Source organism: Rhinoraja longicauda, chromosome 2, assembly GCF_053455715.1.
Source record: "Rhinoraja longicauda isolate Sanriku21f chromosome 2, sRhiLon1.1, whole genome shotgun sequence".
NCBI lineage: Eukaryota > Metazoa > Chordata > Chondrichthyes > Rajiformes > Arhynchobatidae > Rhinoraja > Rhinoraja longicauda.
In genome coordinates, this window is record NC_135954.1 from 110,283,049 (window position 1) to 110,306,049 (window position 23,001).

At 42.4% G+C, this 23,001-nt stretch overlaps 1 protein-coding gene across 2 annotated transcripts in view; it reads left to right on the forward strand.

Annotated features, from left to right (window-relative positions):
- Nucleotides 1-23,001, forward strand: part of zftraf1 (zinc finger TRAF-type containing 1) — a 116,935-nt gene that overhangs the window by 55,344 nt on the left and 38,590 nt on the right. For both annotated transcript variants that reach the window (XM_078425736.1, XM_078425746.1), the window contains exon 2: nt 13,342-13,580. In XM_078425736.1, the coding sequence (XP_078281862.1) occupies nt 13,342-13,580 (239 nt within the window). The remainder of the gene's footprint in view (nt 1-13,341; nt 13,581-23,001) is intronic.

Genomic DNA, 23,001 nt, shown 5'->3' on the forward strand with positions numbered 1-23,001 from the left:
TGTGTGTCATTATATGTTCGTTTTTAGTACCTGAACTGATGTACAGCACTCTTAAATGTGCTATACAAATAAAATTGACTTGCCTTGACTTGACTTACGATATTTCGACTTTGCGATGGTGCAAACGGCAACGACCTGTAGCGAGCCGCAGCTTGCTTCCAGCCACGTGATCGCGTGTATTAAATGCATTTTAACTTACGATATTTTCGGTTTCCGGTGGGTTTCTCAGAACATAATCCCATCGTAAGTTGAGGAACACCTGTACTGGCAATAGAACAATGAAGTTCTTGTTTGCTGCAACGTAACAAGCCCATAATTGCAATAACACACAGGTGAATATGTAATCAATAATACAATAATGAATAAGCAAAATACTAGGTACCACTGTCTGCAATAAAGCCCATTGAAGCCCAGAGATCATAGCTGCTGAGGTTAGCGTGTACTGTTGTAGAGGTTGTTGTAGCACTAGTGTTCTAGTGTTCAAGAGCCTGGTTATTGGGAAGAAGTTGTTCTTGAACCTGGTGGTCACAGTTTTCAAGCTCCTGCATCACTGTCCAAATGGTAGCAGTGAGGTGTGGGTCTTTGTTTCACCAGAGGCAACATGGGGACATTTTCCTTTCAGAGCAAGTTGTTGTGATCCAAAGTGGGCTGCCAGAATGGGAGATGGGAGCAAATACATTAGGATGTCACTTTCAGAGCGGGAGAACGGAGAGGGATTGGACGCATGGAAATTGTTGGGATAGTTCCATGAAAACTGGTGCAGGCAGCAGGATCAAATAGCCTACTGCGCTGAATAAATTGAGAAGGTGCCACTACAGTAGGGAAAGCTATACTGCTGGATGATATTACATGTATGGGTCCAGAGTCCCAATTATAACTACATTTTGAGTCCCATATGGGTCTTAAAATGTACAGTTATAATTGCCTCCTGTGAGCTGTATGGTATAGCAGTTAATGTTAAGTTGTAACATGGGAACTAGCACGCAGCTATTTTGTCATATTCCCTTATGTTCACATTATTAGTTTAATCTTTTACATTTGCCATTTTGTTTTTAATTCATTAGAATGGCCCACTGTCCATCTTCCCTGCCACCTCTTCAACTTAAACTGACTATTTTTAATCTTTTTTTCCCAGTTCTGACAGTCTGTTTTCCTTTCCAGAGTTGCTACCTGAATATTTCCAGCATTTTCTGCGTTTAGAGTCTCAAGTTATACTGTATGGAAACAGGCCCTTCAGCCCAACTTACCCATTCTGACCAAGTTACCTTTCAGATTTCCAGCATCTGCAGGTTTTATTGTTTTTCAGTCCACAGTGGGGATGGAATCTGCTTTGGCCAATATAACTTTTTTGGTAGTGGTGGTTGCCCTTGTAAACGACTTTGAAATATTTTAAGATCATTGATTCTCTGCCACTTTACTACTGACATATGAACATTTAGCCTCTCCAGAAGGGCTTCCCTTTGATTTATAAGGTGTTTTGCCATAGATTTCTGAGGAAAATGCAGAAGTAGCTGTACGCACTCTGCACTCACCCCCCCATGTTCTTACAACCTCATATGGTTGTAGTGCCTCATTCAGTTGGATCTTGACCTGGGAATAAAGGGCTTTTCTCTAGCCCCCACCCCTCCTTTCTCCCCCAAAAGAGATTGGCACATGGTGGCAGTTTTGAGAGCTGCTATATCCCATTTATCACATTACTTTGTCACTTGAGTTTGGCTTGATTGTATCCACGTATAGTGTAATCTGATTTGAATGGATAACACGCAAAACAAAGCTTTTCACTGTACCTCAGTACACATGACGATAATAAACCTAAACCTAAACCAAGAGAGGTCAGAACCTCTGGCTGAAGATCAAAGGATCAAAATGGAAACATCCATTGTAAGACGTGCTTTCTTGTCTGACAATGCAAAGTTTTCCTAAAGACCAATTAGAATAGTGTATTTTTGCACTGAGTTGCACATTCTCCCACACAAGAATAATTTCACTTACAATTTAACATTTTCTCTGGTTGAATGGGCCACAATTATCATTTGGTTCCACATGTTTCTACGTTCTTGGAGCAAGCTTAACTTGTGTTTTCTGTTATATAATACTGGGTTTCCGATTTCCAAGAACATGCCCTGCCATGCAAGTGGCTGAGATTATACATTAAGTTTTATTTGAAATCATTTGTCAAATTTTAATCATTCCAATGACTGGATACATAACTTTGTCTGAAGAAGAGTCCCAGCCAGAAATGCTGTTGACTGAGCTGGGAGGTGCACTTGTTACAGAAACGCCTAATGGCATTATTTACAACTGTATTGTCAATTAACACAGTATTCAATAGTGAATACTGGCATAATCATGCACAAACCCCGAGGCTCATAGATATGAGCTTTTATCATGTCAAAACATTTATTGGGAGAAAAAATATTTGGAAGCCACTCAGAAGTTTATTAACTTGAATAAGAAATGTGCCCTTGAGTTTAGACTGAATTGAATACAGGCATTCCCTGTGTAATGCCCATGGGGCTACTCAAATCTGCATTGACAGAATTCACAAACTACTACCCAAAAATTCACACTCATAGAATTTATGCAGGGGATAAAATCTTGTTTTCTTTCAACATACACTTAACATTGCGCAAACTGTTGCCTCAGCTTTGTGATGGGGTTGCCTGTTGAAAGCCATCCATTTGCTTTGCACGAATATTAGTGACTTCTGCTTACGTGAAAACATCACATTGTTTCTTTGAAATAATACCAGCTAGTTCCATAGTGAATCTATGAAGGTAATTCAGTCTAAGGGCTCGGATAACATTGCAACAGAAAGGTCACATCCCATGTGTTGTTTGCTAACAAATCCAGTCTTAAAGCAAAATAAGCCGTGAGGTTACAGAGCATTGAACAGTAGAGCACAAGAACGGGCCCTTCGGCCCACAAGGTCTATGCCAAACATGATGCCGGAGCTATCTGCACATGATCTACATCCCTCCATTCTCTGCAAATCCATATGCCTCCCAAAAGTGTCTTAAATGCCGCTATTGTACCTGCATCAACCAACAATCCCAGCAGTGTGTTCCAGGCATTCATCATCCTCTGTGTATAGAAAAAAATTGCCTCGCAAATCTTCAAATTTGCCCCTCTCACCTTTAAGCTATGCCCTCTAGTATTTGCTTTTTTCCATCCAGGGGAAAAGGTTTCTGATCATCTACCCTAACTATGCCTCAATTTCACATACTTCTATCAGGTCTCCCCGTATCCTTCGACCTTCCAGAGAAAACAATCCAAGTCTGTCCAACGTCTCCCTCGGCTAATACCCCCTAATCCAGACATTTCTGCTAAACTACCTCTGCACCCTTTCCAAAGGCTCCACATCTTCCCTGTCATGGGCCAACTAGAATTGTACGCAATACTCTGAATGTGACCTGAGCAAAGTCCTATATAGCTGCATCATGACTTTCTGACATACTCAAATACCCTGACTTACAATTAAAAGCCTACCATATGGCCTTCTTTACTACTCTGTTTCTTATGTTGCCACTTTCAGGGAGTTATGGACTTGGACCCTAAGATCTCTCTGTATATAAACACTTAAGGATTTTGCCATTAATGGTATATTTTTCCCCTTATATTTGACCTCCCAAAGTGCAACACCTCACACTTGCTCGGATTAACTCCACCTGTCATTTCCTTAGCAAATCTATATCCTGCTGCATAGTTTGACAGCCTTCCTCACAGTCCAGCAATCTTGGTGTTATCTGCAAACTTACTAACCAACATGTCAATAGGTTAAAGGGTGCAGAGAGGATTTAAGAGGTTTCGAGGTCCTGAGATTGGGCAAGCTAGAACTTTATTTCTTGGAGTGCAGGAGGCCGAGGGGTGACTTCATAGAAGTGTTTAAAATCATGAGGGGAATAGATAGAGTGAATGCACACGGCTTGGGGAATCAAGAACTAGAGGGCTTTGGTTTAAGGTGAGAAGGAATAGATTTAATAGAAACCCAGGGGTAACTTTTCCACGCAGATGGTAGTGGGTATATGGAACAAGCTGCCAGAGGGGATAGATGTGGTAGGTACAATGACAATTAAGACATTTGGGCAGGTATATGGATAGGAAAGATTTAGAGGGATATGGGGCAAACCCTAGCAAATGGAGCTCACGTGGATGAGTTGGGCCAAAAGGACCTGTATGTCTCTATTATAAGTGTACACATGGATTAAGTTGGTGCAAAATATTTGGTTATTTTTAAACAAGTCTTTCAGTTCTGAGAACTGGGATTCCAGTTGAAAAACCTTCTGGAATCAATTATTCAGGTTGACATCAAAACAATCTGAGGCTGAATGATAATGAGTCGTGTAAACCAGATGGAGATATTTCACCTAGGTGGGCCCATGCTTTGTGTCTTGAAATTTCGTACCAATATTATAAAAGATGTTGACAGTCTTGTGTTGTGGCTGATATGGCCTCCGTTTCCATTTAATCACTTTGTCAGAAGCTATGTGCTGCTAACATGGTAGCCCTTTCACTAGAATTGAGTGGATTTTGATGTGTTTAAAATCAGCGAGCACATTAGCGCCATAACTGATACGTGTGTATTTGTCAAGTCAGGTCTGGCTACGCTCTTTAAAATAATACCTGTCTTCCTAGTTGGTTCACCCTGAGCTTTGAGTAATTGCTTCCCTTTCAGGGTTTTCACTTATCTCAGTTGCCCTAAACCATTTCCCACCTTTTAATGGGGTCTTGTCATGTAAGAGCTCAGCCAAATTCAATACAAGGACTTGGCCAGACGGCTCATCTTTGGAAGGTGTCTTGATCCACATCTCCGATCTAGATGGATCTTCTGAGCTGAAATCTTGCTTTGCCGAGGAAGTTGTTGTTTGCAACCAGCAGGATTCCCTCTGCACTCATCTGTTTTGTCCGATACCAGCAAAGAACTAGTCATCTCTTGGTTGACCACTCAAATACTGCTGAGGACCTTGAGTAATTGTTTGGCAGCCAAAAATTGCAGTACCAAAGGACAAATCTGTGAAAGAAAGATATCACCTGTGGGTGGGAGAAAGGGACATATTGCCTGAGAAAGGCACTCTCTTGTGCACTCCGACTTAAGCTAAAACATCTCATCTTGGGCCAATCTAATTGCAACTTATGTCTAGTTTCCCTGTAACACCTTTTCTCTCTTTCTGCTTGCTTTTGTGCACAATCTAGTTTGAGTGTTCCTAATATCCTGAACTTAAAAGTTTGACTATTTACTTGATTCTGATGAAAGGAGATCGACCTGACCTGTTGACTTTCTTTCTTGTCAGATGCTGCCTAACCTGCTGGTCTGTCTGAAGAAGGGACTCGACCCAAAATGTCACCTATCCGTTTTTTCCAGAAATGCTGTCCGTCCCCCTGAGTTCGTCCAGCTTTTAGTCTATCTTTGGTTTAAACCAACACCTGCAGTTCCTTCCTACATCTTTAACCAGGCTGTGTTTAAATTTTTCTTGTATGGGTTAGATGTCATAATCTCCCATTTGTTAGGTTGGGTTCATTAATTAGCCCATATAAATGTTTTTTGAGTGAATTTGAATAGGTGTATTGCTAAAGTTTATTACAGTGGTCTATGTGTTACAATAAAAGAAAAAAGTGTTCTTTATGCGAGTCTAACATTTTTGAGTTTCCCAATTATCCCAGGGAAATAAATCTTTGGAACACTGCTCATCATGTTTAGGTTTAGTTTTATTATTGTCATGTTTAGAGGTACAGTGAACAGCTTTGTTTTGCATGCGATCCAATCAGATCAGATAATGCAATCAAGCCAAACTCAAGTATAATGGGTAGAGCGAAGGTGCAGAATATAGTTCTCAGCCTTGTAGCACACCAGTTCCAGACGAGAGGTTTAGGTTTATTATTATTATTTTGTCATCTATTCTGAGATAGTGAAAAGTTTTATTTTCCATGCAAATATCAAATAATGCCATACTGTATACTAATCAATTCAAACTCGAGTACAGTAGATGGAGCAGAGGGGAAGATGCATAATGCAGAGTATAGTTCTCAGCATTGTAGCGCACCAATTCCATAGGCAGTCCAATGTCCACAATGGGGCGGAGGTGAATCGGACAGTGCTCTGGCTTATGGAAGGGCTGTTCAGAAGCCTGATAACAGAGGGGAAGCTGGTCCTGGTGGCGTGCACATTCAAGATTCTGTATTCTGCTGGACGGAAGCAGGGGGAAGGAATGGCAAGCTGCCGAGACAAGTCTTTGATTACGTTGGCTGCTTTTTCTGAGGCAGTGTGAAGTGCAAAGTCCCAGCATCTACATCCCCCAATGGTGGAGAGTTTGGTCTGTGTGATGGACTGGACTACATCAACAATAACTCTGTAATTTCTTGCAGTCGTGGGCAGAGTTGTTCCCAAACCAACTTGTGATGCAACCCAACAATATGCTTTTTATGGTGCATTGCAGACATGCTGAATTTTCAGTCTCATCATGGAGGCTTTGGTGTGCCGCCATCAATATGGTTGGCCCAATGTCTGCAATGGGGTAGAGGTGAATCAGACCGTAGCTTATGGAAGTACTGTTCAGAAGCCTGATAAGAGGGGAAGAAAGACTCGAGATTCTGTTTAATAATCCCCAAAATAGCTGGGATGTTCTTTTCGCCATGATGAAACAGCAGTTTTGAATTTGGAAAAGGAATTTGCTACCGCAATCATTTTGGTAGCTCGAGTGGACTTGGAAATATAGTTGAGGTACGCCTCCAACTTTATCTCTGATCTCTAAGGCTGCAAGGCCTGTGAAGATGGACAAGCTGGCTTTGAAGTATGAAGAGGAGTAACAAGTGCATATTTTCTTTAAAGGTCAGGAAGTCTCCTAACATCTTTGACATGGAGTAAAATTGGTAGGTTGGCTGCAATATTTTAGACCAACAAAATAAAAAGTTTGGATAAGTCTCGTAGCTTATCACATAACATCAATTCTGCTACTCAAGACGTGATGATGTAAACGACCAGGTTGTGAAGACTTTAAATGGTGTCATTTAAAGGGACAATCTTTCTTACACACTCAGACCAATGAACTTATCCTTTTAAGTAACTTCTGAATGATTCCAATCTTGTTTTGAGTAAATTTGGTATGAGGATCACAGCAAAGTTATTTTTGTTTGTAAGCCATAGTCTATCACAGATTGCAAATTCTGCATGTGGATTTTGCAAGCTTGCTCTGCACTGACCTCCTAATTCTTTGCCTTGGTCCTCCATCTCCCCTGTAAGGTAATGTAAATTGTTTATTCTTCAGGCACTTAGTGATCAAATGATCCATGTCTAAATATGCTGTTCCTGAGCTGTTCAGGAGTTGAAATTCAAGAACTGGATGGAAACCTTTGCAGAGATAGCATCAACTAAAATATGTGTACTAATTTCTCGTCTCACCTCTTGAGGTCATTGGTTGTTTAATTGCCCTGGTTTTTTTTTTTTAAGGTGGCTTTTGCATTCAGGTTCTTGGACCAATCTTCTCACTACTTGGATTACTGTTGATGATGCACAATGTAAATAGGTCTAAATATTCTTAACAAGTATCTTGCTTTTTTTTTTACAGCATAGTAAACACAACTGACCGCAATTCTTTTCAGTAAATTGATGTACAAATATTTTCACACAGGCCTGCATTTGATTTCAAGGCCAATGGTAGGTCGCTTAGCCTGTCAAAGCTGGTACTGCAGTTGACATTAGGACACCATGGGAGTGATTAATCGATGCACAGCATAAATGCTACATCCTACAATGTACGCATGTACACAATAAATATACTTTTACAGTTGGAAGCCTGTTTACTGTGTGCATGAAGTTGAACAGTTAAATGTAATGCTTGAGCTAAGCAGTTGTCCTCGAGACATGGTACTTAATGCAAAGGGCCTTTGGTTTGCACAGTGAGTGAAGCTTAAGCTAGTTTGTCAGCCCTTTGAGCTGGGAAAGCACCCGTTTCTGGTTACTGTGAAGTGATCTGCGTAGTGCTTCTGTCTGTTCACGATTGATGACAATTTTTTATTTTGCTAATATTAAATTCCATCAATTTCATTCCCAAAGTCTCACTGGGTTACAAAATGCTTTGATGTTTTTTGAACTGGAACAGAATCGTTGATGGAACATAATTGTCCTAACTACAGTCTTGAGCACTTTCTAACCATTTTGTCAGGTTTTTTTATAGGGACCAAAGCACAGTGAACTACCTTCTTCCTCATTCACCTATTCGCAGTAAACTTCAGGCTAGTCCCAGGTGATTTAAATTCTCAGAATTTTCCCTCCACTTCAAAATTTTTAATCTCAAAACAAAAGCCTTGATTCCCCACCTCCAATGCTGCAATGTTGTTCTGCACCAATAAAAGATCAGTTGTCCATTTTTTGTCCAGTATGTAATATTTAGCTTGTTGGTGGTTGTGAGTACATTTCATGCCAACATTTCAGATTTGGGATGGTTTTGCATTGCTTTTGATTGGCGTCAAAATGTGTGTTGAAATGTATAATTTTAATGGAAACAATGAAAGAAATGTCCACATCAAGCTTATCTTGCAAGTCAATATTTTTTTTTTTGTTAGCAATCTTCAAATGTCTGCTGTTGAAAGGCAACCATCAGTGGGGAGTCTCCTTGTGAAGAATTGATCTGAACTGATCCTTGAAGACAAGATGACTTTTGCTCTGTTTTTTTTATGAAGTTGCAAAAACTGTTTCTTGATCTTCAGACTGACCTCGGAGGCAAACATAGGTGAAGATTAGATTGCAAGCAGACATTATTTGCCTCTTTCTCTTCTTCCAAAACCCATCTCTCTCTGCATGTTTTGTACAGTAATCAGGCTCTGAAGATCCCATATCCACAGGGAATCAGACACACATCTACAGTTGTTCTGACTGCTATTCAGTGATAAGAAGACTGCTGGTAGAAGAGATTTCATAACCTTCTGCTATCATTGAACTAACTGGAACTTGGATCCAATCTGTCTTGGCTGACAAACATTTTAGTTTTGCTGTGGCAATCATGCTTTTATTAATTTAATCCACTATTTATCAGTGGATATACTTGTGAAGTCTCTGATCCTGCTGTTGTGATAATCCGGCATTCTATTAATGTGGCTTAGTTCCCTCCATTTATCTTTATGGAGCCCTTGCTTTCATTGCTTGATACCACAGAGAAGAATGCTGTTTGTCTCACTGTGCATATGCACACATGAAGAATTCCTAATTTGTCAAATTTCACTTATTTTTTACAAACCTGCAATTTCTTCAACTTTTTTGTTTCAACTTTTTTGTTTCAACTATTTGTTCAGTGCCCTTTAGAAACCTTCACAATTGGATCTGTTTCCATCATTCCGGATTGCAGCAACTTTTTAGCTAGTGTCTTTTGGCCACTGGAAAAGGATCCTGGTTGTTCTGTCAATAATTCATGGTCCTTGAATATAAGAGTTGAATTTTCTCAAACCCTTCACAGTTGCTGTGAAGCAAACAAGTTCAGAATCTCCAGTTTATACGTACGTGACATCCTGCAACCTCAGTTTCACGATAACTGTTATTTGGCTTTAGCAAGGGGCTTAGCTGCTGGGGTCTGACCTATGATTTATAAAGCTTTATATTCTGCTTGCAAGGGCAGACTTCTGGTATCTTTCAATGGCGTGCTTAGCTTGGTCCTGCAATCTTCACGAGTTTGTGTACATCAATCCCTGGGAGAAGAGTCTTGACCCAAAACATCACTTATTCCTTTTCTCCAGAGATGCTGTCTGACCCGCTGAGTTACTCCAGCTTTTTGTGTCTATAATCCCTGGCTCTTCCTGTCCTAAAACCTCTTTGAAGATTATTCCATTTCATTTATATTCTCTGTGGCAACGCCAGTCGCAATGAGCAAGTTGATCTTTCAGACCATCGGCAGGCGAAGATAAGATTTATTTTTCCAGGCGTCTCTTTACCACGAAGAGCTTTCTTGTTGGCTGTGGTTCTGGGGAACCTTTGCTCCTGATTGAGGCTGCAGAGGGCAGAATGCTTTGAGAAATGTCAACACGACCCAAAACTGCTTCCAATTGAAAGTTTGCCTTCAAATGAGTAACCATGGACCGTTTGGATGACTAGACTGAATCTCAGAATAAGAAAGGTAATGCTAACAAAGTTAACCTAAATGTCAGGAAGAGGAGACTTCAAGAAGTTGGTGGTAACTTCTTAAACCCCAGGATAAAGAAAATTGATTTTAGTGTTTGTCTTTAGAATTTATTTATTCACTGCATTATGGAGCCGCTACATTTTTTGAGACAAAGAGATGAAATTCCAAAGGCATTGTTCGGTTTTGAGCGTCTTCGTGACTCTCTTCGGCTGGATGACTAAATGTGAGTTCAATAAATTCCTGAAAGAAGTCAACGTGCAAGATAAAATCCATCCCACCTCTAATCATCGTATCGTGCATGAAGCAAGCCAATTATAAACCTGATCTTGCGTTCATCGAAATAATTCTTCTCCTTGCGTGACAGCAACTTTGCATTCCTCGATCTATTGAAACTCAATATCTTGCCCCTTGGCGACACAGTTGCTGCCTTTGAAGTGTATGTTGTTTGTGCTTGAATCATGAACAGCTTGAAGGTTGAACTGGAAGACCTTAATGGTTGAACAGTTGCTCTGCTTCTTGACAGCAGGCAGATTCCTTGCAGAGTAGACGGATGGAAAGGCTGTCTGATATTATAAAGGAGACCCTGATCATCTGGTGTTGATTGACCTTGTGTCATCTTTTGGTCATAGAATTTGGTACAGCAGAGGACCAGGCCCTTCGGCCTGCAGTGTCAGTGTCGAACATGATACCAAGTTAAACTAATCTCACCTATACTTGATGCATATTCCTCCATTTCCTGTGTATCCATGTACCTATCTAGAGAAGCTGCCTGACTTGCTGAGTTACAGCACTTTGTTCTTTTTTGTTGTTGTAAGACAGCACCTGCAGTTCCTTGTATTTGCCTATCTAAAAGCCTTTTAAACACGACTCTTATGGCTGCCTCCATCTCCCTTGGCATCACATTCCAGGCCTCCACCACTTGGCATAACAAACACAGTGATTTAATTAAACAACTACTTAGTACAACTACCAGTCTGAAGAAGGGTCTCGACCTGAAACATCACCTATTCCTTTTCTCCAGAGATGCTGCCTGACCCGCTGAGTTACTCCAGCTTTTTGTGCCTACTTCTCAGAACATCCCTATTATTGATTTTGAGTTCACGTAGGCTCCTCAGAAAAAAAGTTTGGCGAAAACATTGAGCTTAGAGTTCCAATCTTTCTCAAGAAGCTGATCCTGCTTTTACTTCGATTAGCTCACAACAAAACTTTGATTGCACCTTTGTTTTTCGGACGGAAATACAAGACTCCTTGGAATAGTCGCAGTATGTACATTCACAGTTCGCAGAGTGTCTGAAGCTATGGCGTGATTTTTGACCGATGAGCTAGTTCTGTCCACCACCACATTTCTAACAGTCCTGAAGCACACTCCTGAAGCAAGATGATGGGTAAATGAATGAGGAAGAAAGTAAGAACTGTCTTTCATTGTGGTTTTATCTATTTTTTGAATGTGTTATCCTCCACATATCTCATGCACACCCTCTTATCCCATTTTCTAATTCCCATTTGGAATGTTTTGAAAGTTTATTAAATTTTCGCAAAATTGTTTTATTTTGCTGTGTAAGCATAACCTACCCCGCAGGCTGTGTGCATCGATAAAAGAACCACAGACCGATGAGCTGCCATGGTCTTTATAAAGCCTATGAGTGGGCAAAGATCCCATGAGACTTCAGTGAGGTTAGATGGGCTTGCCTTGAGGTATGTGGAGGATAAAAAAAGCTGAGAGAGAGAAGGTAGGTAATCTTGCTTTAACCAGCTTTCCTTGCAAGCTCCTATAAATTGGTATTAATATGCATTACGCCCATATTGTCTTTCCCTTGTTTGTCCAACTACCAACTGAGCCAGTCTGATACCAAATACTCTTCCTGTTGGAAAGGTGAGCCTTTCTGTGCCTTTTTGGCATCATAATCAGTCTTTCAATGTGTAGCAAGTTTTGGAATGTTAAACATACATTTGAGATCCAGACAAATGATATCTGGAGCCCCTTGTTGATCAAAACTAATATTTACAAAAAAAACTGATGGGCAAGTTTTAAATTTGTTGGAGATTATTTGCAATCTTGCTAAGCAAAAGGTTTTAGTAAGTGGCCCAGATTTCACCGTGGAAGGTGTCAAGCCCCTCTCCCAATGCACATTTGCTGTGGGCTTCACAATCAGCGGGTCCAGCGGTAGAGGAAGAGCAAGGATATGCTTACCCAGAGAAGGATGCAGTGGAAAGTCAAGAGTGCTCCCAACCAATACCCGGGTAGTGTCCTTTTAGTTTTGATCAGAAGTAACGTAAAAAGTGTTCCAGCATCCTCCTTCACTGATTGTCTTGCAATGCCAGCGTACAAAGTTTCCTGAGGTTTCAGAAACCCACTTTGCTGCTTTATGTTCCTGCCCACATCTTTCCACCCACCACCCTGTCTTTCCAAGAGGCAAATAAAGTGGGGTTTTTTTGTTCTGAAGGAAAGGATATGATGTGGATCATGGCAAGAGAAAACTACTTTGTTTCGGAAGGAAATGCAGAATTTATTTTTGGTATAATTTTAGCCGAGCTTTGAGTTAGCCAGAGTGTTGATGCTGAGATGGCACACGGAAGCATCAGTTTTTGACAGGGCCTTCACAAACTCTCCATGAAAACGTGAAGCTCTGTGCTGCAAACAACTGTCCTCAGCTGCTCTGATCTGAATATGCAGCAAGTGAGTTTGGTCATTCAAGTAAACCTGCTTTTTCTTTTCTCCCTCACCCCTGCACCCAGGGATTCTCGACAGTGTTGGCAGGAACACTGAATAAACTAGGGTCGAATGCTACCTCCATCTCTGCATGTGGCTGCAGAAAGGCGGGAGTGAAGACTTCTTCCATTTCACTGGGCTGTGAAAGGCCTCGGCAAGGGTATCAAATGGTCTTCATAAAATTCTCCAAATGATTATTTCATTCCTTAACTTCACGATGTGGCAATGTTCTCTGTAGTCTAGCCCTGAGATCAGGACAGGGGGTCTGGTGACGAGAGTTTGGTGGAAAGGGAGAGTTTAGATTTGGGTGCACGAGGGCACTGAGGAGGCTGGTGTGTGCTGTGCATTGTAGCTAATCAGTGCCACACCAGACCATGAGATCTCATCATGCTGTTGATTGGATGCGAATCAAAATAATGAATGTTCTATTCCCCAGCACTGTCCTCCCTCCTGTTCAAACAAAAACAAAAGACTTGCTGCAGTGTCCAACTTGGTATAAATGTAAGTTTTCTTTCCGCCCGGCAGTGCACGAATGGTCACTTGATGTGTGCAGGCTGCTTCATTCACCTGCTGGCTGATGCCAGGCTGAAGGAGGAGCAAGCCACCTGCCCGAACTGCCGCTGCGAGATCAGCAAGAGCCTGTGCTGCAGGAACCTGGCCGTGGAAAAGGCGGTGAGCGAGCTTCCAAGCGAGTGCGGCTTCTGCCTGAAGCAGTTCCCACGCTCCGTTCTCGAGAGGCACCAGAAGGAGGACTGCCAGGACAGGTAATGCACTTAAAGTCAGAACCAGGCAGCTCGTGGCCCCCCTGGTCAACCTGGTTTTTATTCAGTGCACAGGGTGGCAGAAACATGGCCATGCACAAGCGGGCTTGGGGACCGTTAATAAACAAGTATAAAAGTCGCCTGGCTCTATCCCTGGTTTGTTTGTACAATGACCAGATGAGTCCTAGCCCATGGGAGGCCGTGAGTCACACACCACCGCGAATGTTGAAACCTCTTAAAGCAGCATCTGTTTCTGCTACCCTTGTGTTACTATTTTTTATATAGCTCTGGCCTCTTCCAAATAGGTTATTGATTTTTTTTCTTCCAGTGATTTTTAGAGATTAAAACTCGCAAGCATGCTCGGAAATCCAATGCCTTTTCAAGCTGACAGAGCTGGGGGCAGGGAAGGGCATCAAATAAGGCTCGCTTAAAGTGCTGCAAGGTTAGGATGACAACAAGGATTGCAATCCATTCAATACCAACATCGCAAGGATCAATTGATGTAAAACATGAGTTGTCGATTCACATTTATTACTTTATTACTTCCAAGTAAAGTTTTATTCTTTTCTTTTGCAAGGATAATTTCCCTTCCTGTTCTTGCCATCTTGTGCACCCACCAACGTTTGGAGGGTTGCCTGTGTTTTAAAAATATTTTTCAGACCCCCAGCATTATTAGATGCAGTGATTGGGCATTACCTCCCCCTGTAAATCCCATCCCTTCGGTCCTACGTTCGAAACAAAGAACTCGCTTGTAGAAATCCTGCGTTCTGTAGAGCATAACAATTCCTCCAGTTTGTCAGTGGCTGCATTTGTAAATAAAGCAATTACCCCAGGGACAAGGACTGGGAATTAAATGGTTCAAGAATAGATTTGAAAGTATAGTGCACTTTTTCCTCTGGCCACTTCCAGTGCTGATTTGTAACAACATTAAATATGCATGTTGGCATCCTTGCGCGACTTCTCCCTTTGTGAGCCGCCCTGAGCAAGCTCCTTGCTTTGGCAGACTTGAATCTTGCTGTTTCTTGACAGGGTGAAGTGGTTGTATAAACTACCTCTCTTGAACTCTTCCCCAGTCAAATTACTGATGCTTTGGATTTCTAATCCACATTAGTTTGCAGCCGGCACCTTCGTGCCCAACTGTAGTAATAGCATTGGAACTGCAGGCTTGACAGACAAGAGAAGGGATGTAACAGGAACAAACAAGGATTCTCAGTTTCCTTATTATTTTCTAATTTTACATTGTGTGATGACCTAGCTCAATAAAATTGCACACTACAGGATTCATTTTAACTGGATGCAAAGACGTTTAGCGAATCCAATCCTGACGGATATCTTTAATTCCCACTTCCGCCAGCATCTCTGTTTGAGGTAAAACACCTGCCAGTGTTCACTCTACTTCTCTTTCCACGCCTTAAGAATGGATTTGGAGAAAACTCTTTTCTCCACCTGCTGTTTGTGGGAGTTTTATGATTTTGAAATTCCGTAGACCTTACGATTAATGAGACTTCCTTCAGAGCCGTTGTATGATTTTACCCGTTTTATGCTGGGGCACAAATTTGAGATTGGTTTTGTCCCCTCAATACATACAGCTGACATGTCTGTTTAAAAATTTCTTTTGAAGTCATTGTCAGTGGCTTCATTCTTGATGAATTCACGTGATTCTGTGTCAGATTTGAAGTGCAGGAGGTTCTCAGTTCTGACTAATGTTCTTCCTTTAACATCGCTGTAACCTATTTTGCTTTTGTACTTTTGTCTGAAGGAATGCTAATTGACAATGTCCAGCATAGTCGTCTTCGCCTCATGTTGTTGCCAGTTCTTTTAAGAAGACAATCTTCTAGCTGTTCATCAAGTATGAAATTAGCATAACATAGGAATGGGTATCCCTCCAGGCTGTAAAAGGGCATTCAGCATATTTTGCTTGGGTAGCTTACAACCCAGCAGAATGAATATTGACTTCTCTAACTTCAAGTAACCCTTGCTTTCCCTCTCTCTATCCCTCCCCATCCTATTCTCCGATCAGTCTGACTGTCCTCCTGATTACATTTTATCTCTGTATGCTTCGTTGTCACCTTCCCCTAGCTTACAATGATCTATTCTACATTTTTCTTGTACCTCGTCCCCTTTGATGTCTCGTTTTCACACCTTACCCCGTCCTTATCTCTGGATCTCCCTCACCCCTGACTCTGTCTGAAGAAGGATCTCGACCCGAAACGTCACCCATTCCTTCCATTCAGAAATGCAGCCTGTCCCGTTGAGTTACTCCAGCATCTTGTCTATATTCTGCATTAACTTCCTTACTTGGATGAAGATGAACAAATACCACCTTTTTCAGTATCTGAGTGTTAATTGCTTTAAAGTACGTAACCAAGCTGCACAGATAGTGAAGTGCCTTCATATTCCCGTTGAATGTTAGAGATGGAAGAGGAGAAAGAAGCTGAAATGTGTTAAGAGAGTCCTGGCCTGAAACGTCACATATCCGTGTTCTCCAGAGATGCTGCCTGACCCGCAAAGTTACTCCAGCACTGTCTTTTTTTTAATAAACCAGCATCTGCAGTTCCTTGTTTCAGGGATGTGTTATGATCATCCCTGATCACATTCCTTGATCAATGAAAGTCCTTGACTGACAAATTGTGCACTTATCAACATTCTCTGAGGACCTAATCAGTCTTGAATTCATCTGTACTCCAGTGCCTACTTCTTTTGGCTCTTGCCCAATGAATAATTCCTCCTTTGATGTCTTCGTTGGGTGAGAACATTGATGAAATGAAACTTGTCCCTTCTAAACCTCAACATTTGCCTATCCTGTTCTCCACAGTGTGGCTCAGCTCTCCAGCTCATCCACCATTGATCTAACCATAGGTTCTGGCTTTGCCCCTAGTTTGACATCGTTGCTTCTACACTGAAAAAAACCCGAAGATGTGTGGTTTCTTCAATGCCACAATGCTCCTTCCCAGTAAGAGGGTGTTGAAACAATGATGGAGTTGCTAATGTCATGACCAACTTGTACCGATGTCTGCAGCAAACCCATGTGGAAAACGCAAGTGGTAGGTTTTGGGAACCTCTCAGTAATGCTGTACCACAGCTGAGATCCCAGGTCCTGATGTTTCTAATTTTGTATGCCATCATTGGCAACTGGCCATCGTTCCATTACTTGTGCTTTGTGCTGTGCTGGCCACTATTCCCTTCTGGATATTTAATTTGCTGCTTATAGTCTAAAGCCAAATCTCATGGTCTGAAGAAGGGTTTCGACCTGAGACGTCAGCCCATTCCTTCTCTCCAGAGATGCTGCCTGTCCCGCTGAGTCACTCCTGCTTTGTGTGTCTTATCTTCGGTTTAAACAGCATCTGCGGTTTCTTCCTACTCATTGTCACACATCTATTCTGATTCTCAAGAAGAAATCTGTTTGAAAGCATCACAAGCTTTAACCCACGTGGTCTATCTGTACGACCATTGTCTCTGCAGTAGGCTACCAAACTGACAGGAAAATGTGGTTAGACTCCTTGAGCAAGGCAGCATATTGGTGCCCCGCTAGATTATGCAGGTTACGCAAGGTTTGCTATGCGTCATGTTATTGCCAAAATCCTGCAAAAACAAAGGCTGAGAGAACCATTTGGTTAATTATATCAGGAAAAATCTACAATCCACCCCTACAAAACTGAAATGCTGGATCTCTGCTGCCAACAGTCCAAGTCCTGTGCAGCATTTCTTCATCTTTTTCAACCACTCGAATATTCAGTCTTACAAACTTTGCTGGGTGCTGATGGTTCTGAAGTCGTCCCCATTTGCTTTCTTGTCCCCCACTGGTTGGTTTAGCTTTATTATTGCCACGTGAACCAAGATACAGTGAAAAGCTTTGTTTTGCATGCTATCCAACAGATCATGTAGTACTATATAAAAATACAATGAACCCAAACTCAAGTACAGTAGGTGGGGTGCCGCAAGGTTATTTACAATGTATATTAACGATTTAGACGAGGGAATTAAATGTGACGTATCCAAGTTTGCGGATGACACAAAGCTGGGTGGCAGTGTGAGCTACGTGGAGGATGCTATGAGACTGTAGGATGATTTGGATAGATTGGGTGAGTGGGCAGATGCGTGGCAGATGCATCATAATGTGCATAAATGTGGGGTTATCTATTTTGGCGGCGAGAACAAGAAGGCAGATTATTATCTGAATGGTGTCAGATTAGGAAAAGGGAAGATGCAACGAGACCTGGGTGTCCTTATACATCAGCCACTGAAAGTAAGCATGCAGGTACAGCTGGCAGTGAAGAAAGCTAATGGCATGTTGGCCTTCATTGCGAGAGGATTTGAGTTTAGGAGCAAGGTGGTCCTACTGCAGTTGTACAGGGCCCTGGTGAGACTGCACCTGGAGTATTGTGTGCAATTTTGGTCTCCTAATTTGAAGAAGGACATTATTGCTATTGGGGAAGTGCATCGTAGGTTCACCAGGTTAATTCCCGGAATGGTGGGACTGATATATGAAGAAAGAATGGGTCGACTGGGCTTGTATATTCCCTGGAATTTAGAAGGATGAGAGGGGATCTTATAGAAACATATAAAATTCTTAAAGGATTGGACAGGCTATATGCAGGAAACATGTTTCCAATGTTGGGGGAATCCAGAACCAGGGGTCACAGTTTAAGAATAAGGAGTAGGCCATTTAGAACTGAGATGAGGAAAACTTCACCCAGAGAGTTGTGAATCTGTAGAATTTTCTGCCACAGAAGACAGTGGAGGCCAATTCACTGGATGTTTTCAAGAGAGAGTTAGATTTGGCTCTTCAGGCCAAAGGAATCAAGGGATATGGGGAAAAGGCAGGAACGGGGTACTGATTTTATATGATCAGCCATGATCATATTGAATGGTGGGTGGTGCTGGCTCGAAGGGGCAGGCACATCAGTCTATGTTCAGTAAACAAACAGTTCTGGGGTGGGAGGATGTTGGAGAGAGAATATTTGGAGCTGACAAGCTGATGTGTATTTTTGTAGTTGCTGTGAGGGAATGCATGGGCACTCAGTGAAATTCTGGTGATAGATATGTTAAGCTCAGCAGGCCTGCAGGGTTCCTGAAGGTTAAGGGATAAATAGAGATATTTTCTTCTGGGGAAGTCTGAGCAAAATTAGTGCTCAGCCTTTTATTGGTTTTGGTTTATTTTTGTCATGTGTACCGAGATGCTGTGCAAAGCTTTTTTTGCATGCTATCCAGTCACATCATACTATGCATGAGTACAATGAAGTCGTACACAAGTACAACAGGTAGTGCAGAGAGAAAAATACCAGAGTGCAGAATATAGTGTTACAGTTGTAGCATTACACAGAGAGGAAAAAGTCCAAGGTCTGCAATGAGGTAGGTTGGAAGATCGGGACTGCACCCTAGCTTACGGGAGGACCATTCGGTAGTCTGGTAGCAGTGGGGAAGAAGCTGTTCCTGAATCTGGTGGCATGTACTTTCAAGCTTTCATATATCGTGTCTGATAGGACAAGAGGGAATGACCGGGGTGTGAGTGCCCCTTGATTATGTTGGCTGCTTTCCCGAGGCAGCGTGAAGTGTAGATGGAGTGGATGATGGGGAGGTCTGGTCTGTGTAATGGACTGGGCTACATCCACAACTCTGCAATTTCTTGCGACCTTGGGCAGAGCTGTTGCCGAAACAAGCTGTGATGCATCCCGATATGATGCTTTCCACGGGTGCATCGGTAGAAGTACAATGAAGTAAGAATTGCTGAAGTGCTCAATTTCCTCAGCAGTTTTCTGAGGGAGTAGAGGCACCGGTGTGCTTTCTTGGCTGTAGCTTCAATGTGGCTATTATATTTTCCAATGATATCAGGACGCATTTCTTCACAAAGGTGTTGGAAGCTGGGGCAACTGGCTGCTTACAACTGAGAGTGGTACAATTTTATTAGGTAAAACTGTTCAAGGAGAGTATTAAACTGATTCAGGCTTGTTTGCTTCATTTGGCCTTATTCTGTCTGTGCTTGGATGAAGGGATCAGCAGTTGTGATTTACAGTGAGGATTTGGGGGTTTGGTTGGGGGTTTGGTTGGGGAAACTAGTTGGTTATCCACAACTTGAGCAGCAGGTTTAGTGGGGCATCAAAGGTTACAGGAAGAAGGCAGGAAAATGGGGTTAAAGGGGAAAATGGATAAGTTGAGCGAATGGTGGGGTAGACCAAATGGCTCACTTCTGCTCTTTTATCTTATGGTTTTATAGTCTAGACAGCAAGCCTGAAGAAGTACGTCTATTGTGTCTTGGCATTTTGGGAAGGTAGAGTTGGTTGTTGATTTTCCTACAGAAACTGAACCCACGACTCTGACAGAAACAGTGCAGTGACAAATGCAAATACAGATGCATAAATGAAAGCGTTAACTACATGGCATTCACTGGGTTTGCACTAAATACCACCGACAAATAGTCATCCCGGTTGGAACGTATGTATTAGCAGAAGTTAGCCTCTCTGCCCCCGAACCTGCTCTGCCATAGTGAAGGGTTGATCTGATTGTAGCCTTAACTCATTGCCATCCACCTGCAGTAACCGGTCATCTTCTTGCTTGTCAACATTCATTCTCCACCTCTCAAAGATATTCAAAGACACTGGTTTTCTCTGGAATGTCAGATGTCGAGTTCAGTTCAGTTCAGGGGCGACCTGAAAGAAGTACATGCAATGATGAGAGGCATAAGGTCATAAGTGATCGGAGCAGAATTAGGCCATTCAGCCCAGCGTCTACTCCGCCATTCAACCACGGCTGATCTAACACTGCCTCCTAACCCCATTCTCCTGCCTTCTCCCCATAACCCCTGAAACCCGGACTAATCAAGAATCTATCTCCGCCTTAAAAATATCCGTTCACTTGACCTCCACGGCCTTCTGTGGCAATGAATTCCATAGATTCTCCACTCCCTGACTAAAGAAATTCCTCCTTGTCTCCTTCCTAAAGGAATGTCCTTTGATTCTGAGACTATGACTGCAGTCCTCGACTCTCCCACTGGAGGAAACATAGAAAGGTTAGGACAGTCAGAGCCTTTTTTTCGCCAGAGAGGAGATATCAAGAGCTAGAGGGTATAACGTCACGGTGAGAGGGGCGAAGTTTAAATGAGATGTGTGGGGCAAGTCTGTTTTACACAGTGGTGGGTGCCAGCAATATGCTGCCGGTGGTGGGGTGGGGGGGGGGGGGGGGGTTGGAGGCTGATGCAATAATGACATTTAAGGGACTTTCAGATAGTAACATGGATACGCAGAGAAAGGGGTGCGGACAGATCACGTGCAGGCAGAGGGGATTAGTTTGACCTGGCATCATGTTTGACATGGGCATTGTTCCTGTACTGTTCTGTTCTGTGTATAGAAAGCAACAGTTGGGAATAAATGATTCTCAGACTGGGATGCTGTAATCAGTTGAGTTACCACAGGGATTGGTAACTGTTCACAATCTTTACCAAATGTCATTTTTTCCAAGTTTGATGCTAGAAACTAGAAGGGATTGTGAAAAAGGATCAGCTTCTTTGCTACCTGTCACAGGTTAAGGGGGGAAAGGCAAGAGATTGGGGTTAGGAGGGAGCGATAGATCAGCCATGATTGAATGGCGGAGTGGACTTGATGGGCCGAATGACCTAATTCTGTTCCCATCACTTAGGACTTTATAACCTACCTTTATGTCATGTGAACATGTTGCAGTAATGCTTTTGGTGTCTTCATCCAGATCATTAATATGACGTGTCTTAAAACAACAGTTGAAGCTCTGGTCCTGTCCCACGTGACACAACTCATTGCAACTTGCCAAGAAGAGACCCATTTATGCCTATAAATGGCTGTTAGCCAACCAATTTTCCATTCTTTCCAATATCTACACCTTGACCTTTTTTATTTTCTACAAAAATCTTTGATTCCACATTTCAAATTCTTTAGGAGACTAGGCATAATATCCACTGTTTTCCCTTTATCTAGAGTATGTAACTTTAAAGAACTGGAGGAAGGGTAGTTAGAAGAAACTTTGCTTTCCATTTGATATCCAGCGTGCGGGCAGCGCAGTGGGCATGTCGGGCTGCACAGTGGCATGGCTGGTAGAGCCGCTGCCTCACAGCGCCAGAGACTCTGATTCGATCCTGACTGGGTGCTATCTGCATGGAGTTTGCACGTTCTCCCTGTAACCGCATGGGTTTTCTTTGGATGCTCTGCTTTCCTCCCATCCCAAAGACGAAGCACAGGCTTGTAGGTTAATTAGCCTTTGTAAAATATCCCTAGTGTTAGCATAGAACTAGTGTACAGGTCGGCGCGGACTCTGGGCCGAAGGACCTGCTTCCAGCTGTATCACTAAAGTGAAAACTAAAACCATGCAGGCGGTGTCAGCCTTCAGCGCGTTCATGTTTCTGAGATGAAATGTGATCTCCAGGCCTTGCGAGTGGGAGCTGACAAGTACACAAGAGCTGAGAGTGCTGGGAAGTAGCATGGTCAGCATCCTATGTCAGCGTGGAACATTCCCACACCATGTAAACCCCCTGGCAGAGGGTTGAATTCCAATTTCGGCATTCATTACCCTGTCCATTCAGTGCTTTGGATATTAAATTGTTGTGGCCTGTTTCTCGCTGCTTGGTCTATGTCCACATTCCCTTCCAGAGCCCCCCGCACTTCTGTGGTTCCAGTGCTGAAGTCCCAACAGCCTGCGTTTACCTGTTGATTCACCAGTGATCTGTGTCTCAGTTGTGCGTTCAAAATCCACCCCCACTGGCTCAAATGCAAGTGTGCACTGACACTGCCACGTGGTATTGAGAATACTGGCACACTGCATAAGATTGGATCCTGGCTGTTTGTCAGTTGAGCAAAAATAAGCTCGGTGCTATTTTCATCTAAAATTTAGGATAATTCTTTCAGGTTCTGGCCAGTGCTCTTTCCTGTTCAACCTCACTAAAATAAATTAACTGGTCTTTTACCACTCTTTGTACCGTAGATGATAATGTCTGGTATTAAGGTTAAGAATCTCAGGATGTAGAGAGCTGTACAACTAAGGAAATCAATTTTTCTAATTTAACTTGAGCTTTTCCACCCCCAAACCTCACGCGCCATTTTTCCTTTAATTCAGAACTGCCTCACTTTAATTCTCCCACAAGTTGTTCAATTTCTTTCCATGGGGTGGGATTTTTTTTAAACCTACTGCTGAGTACTTTTTATATTAATTCTTACATTAGCTGTTCCCTGCTGCCGATTATGTGAACTACAGGGAAGTAGTTGGCATTAAATTGTATTTCACTGGGCAGTTAACAGTCAGCCACATTGATCTAGATTTGTGCACCAACCAAACCGGTTAAAGGTGCAAGTTTCTGTTCCTAAGGGACATTGAAGGAATGTATGTTAATGTCGTCCAACAGTTTTGCAGTCACTTGTGCTGACTCCAGTCTCGTATCCAGCCCTTTTATTTCGTAGACAAAAAA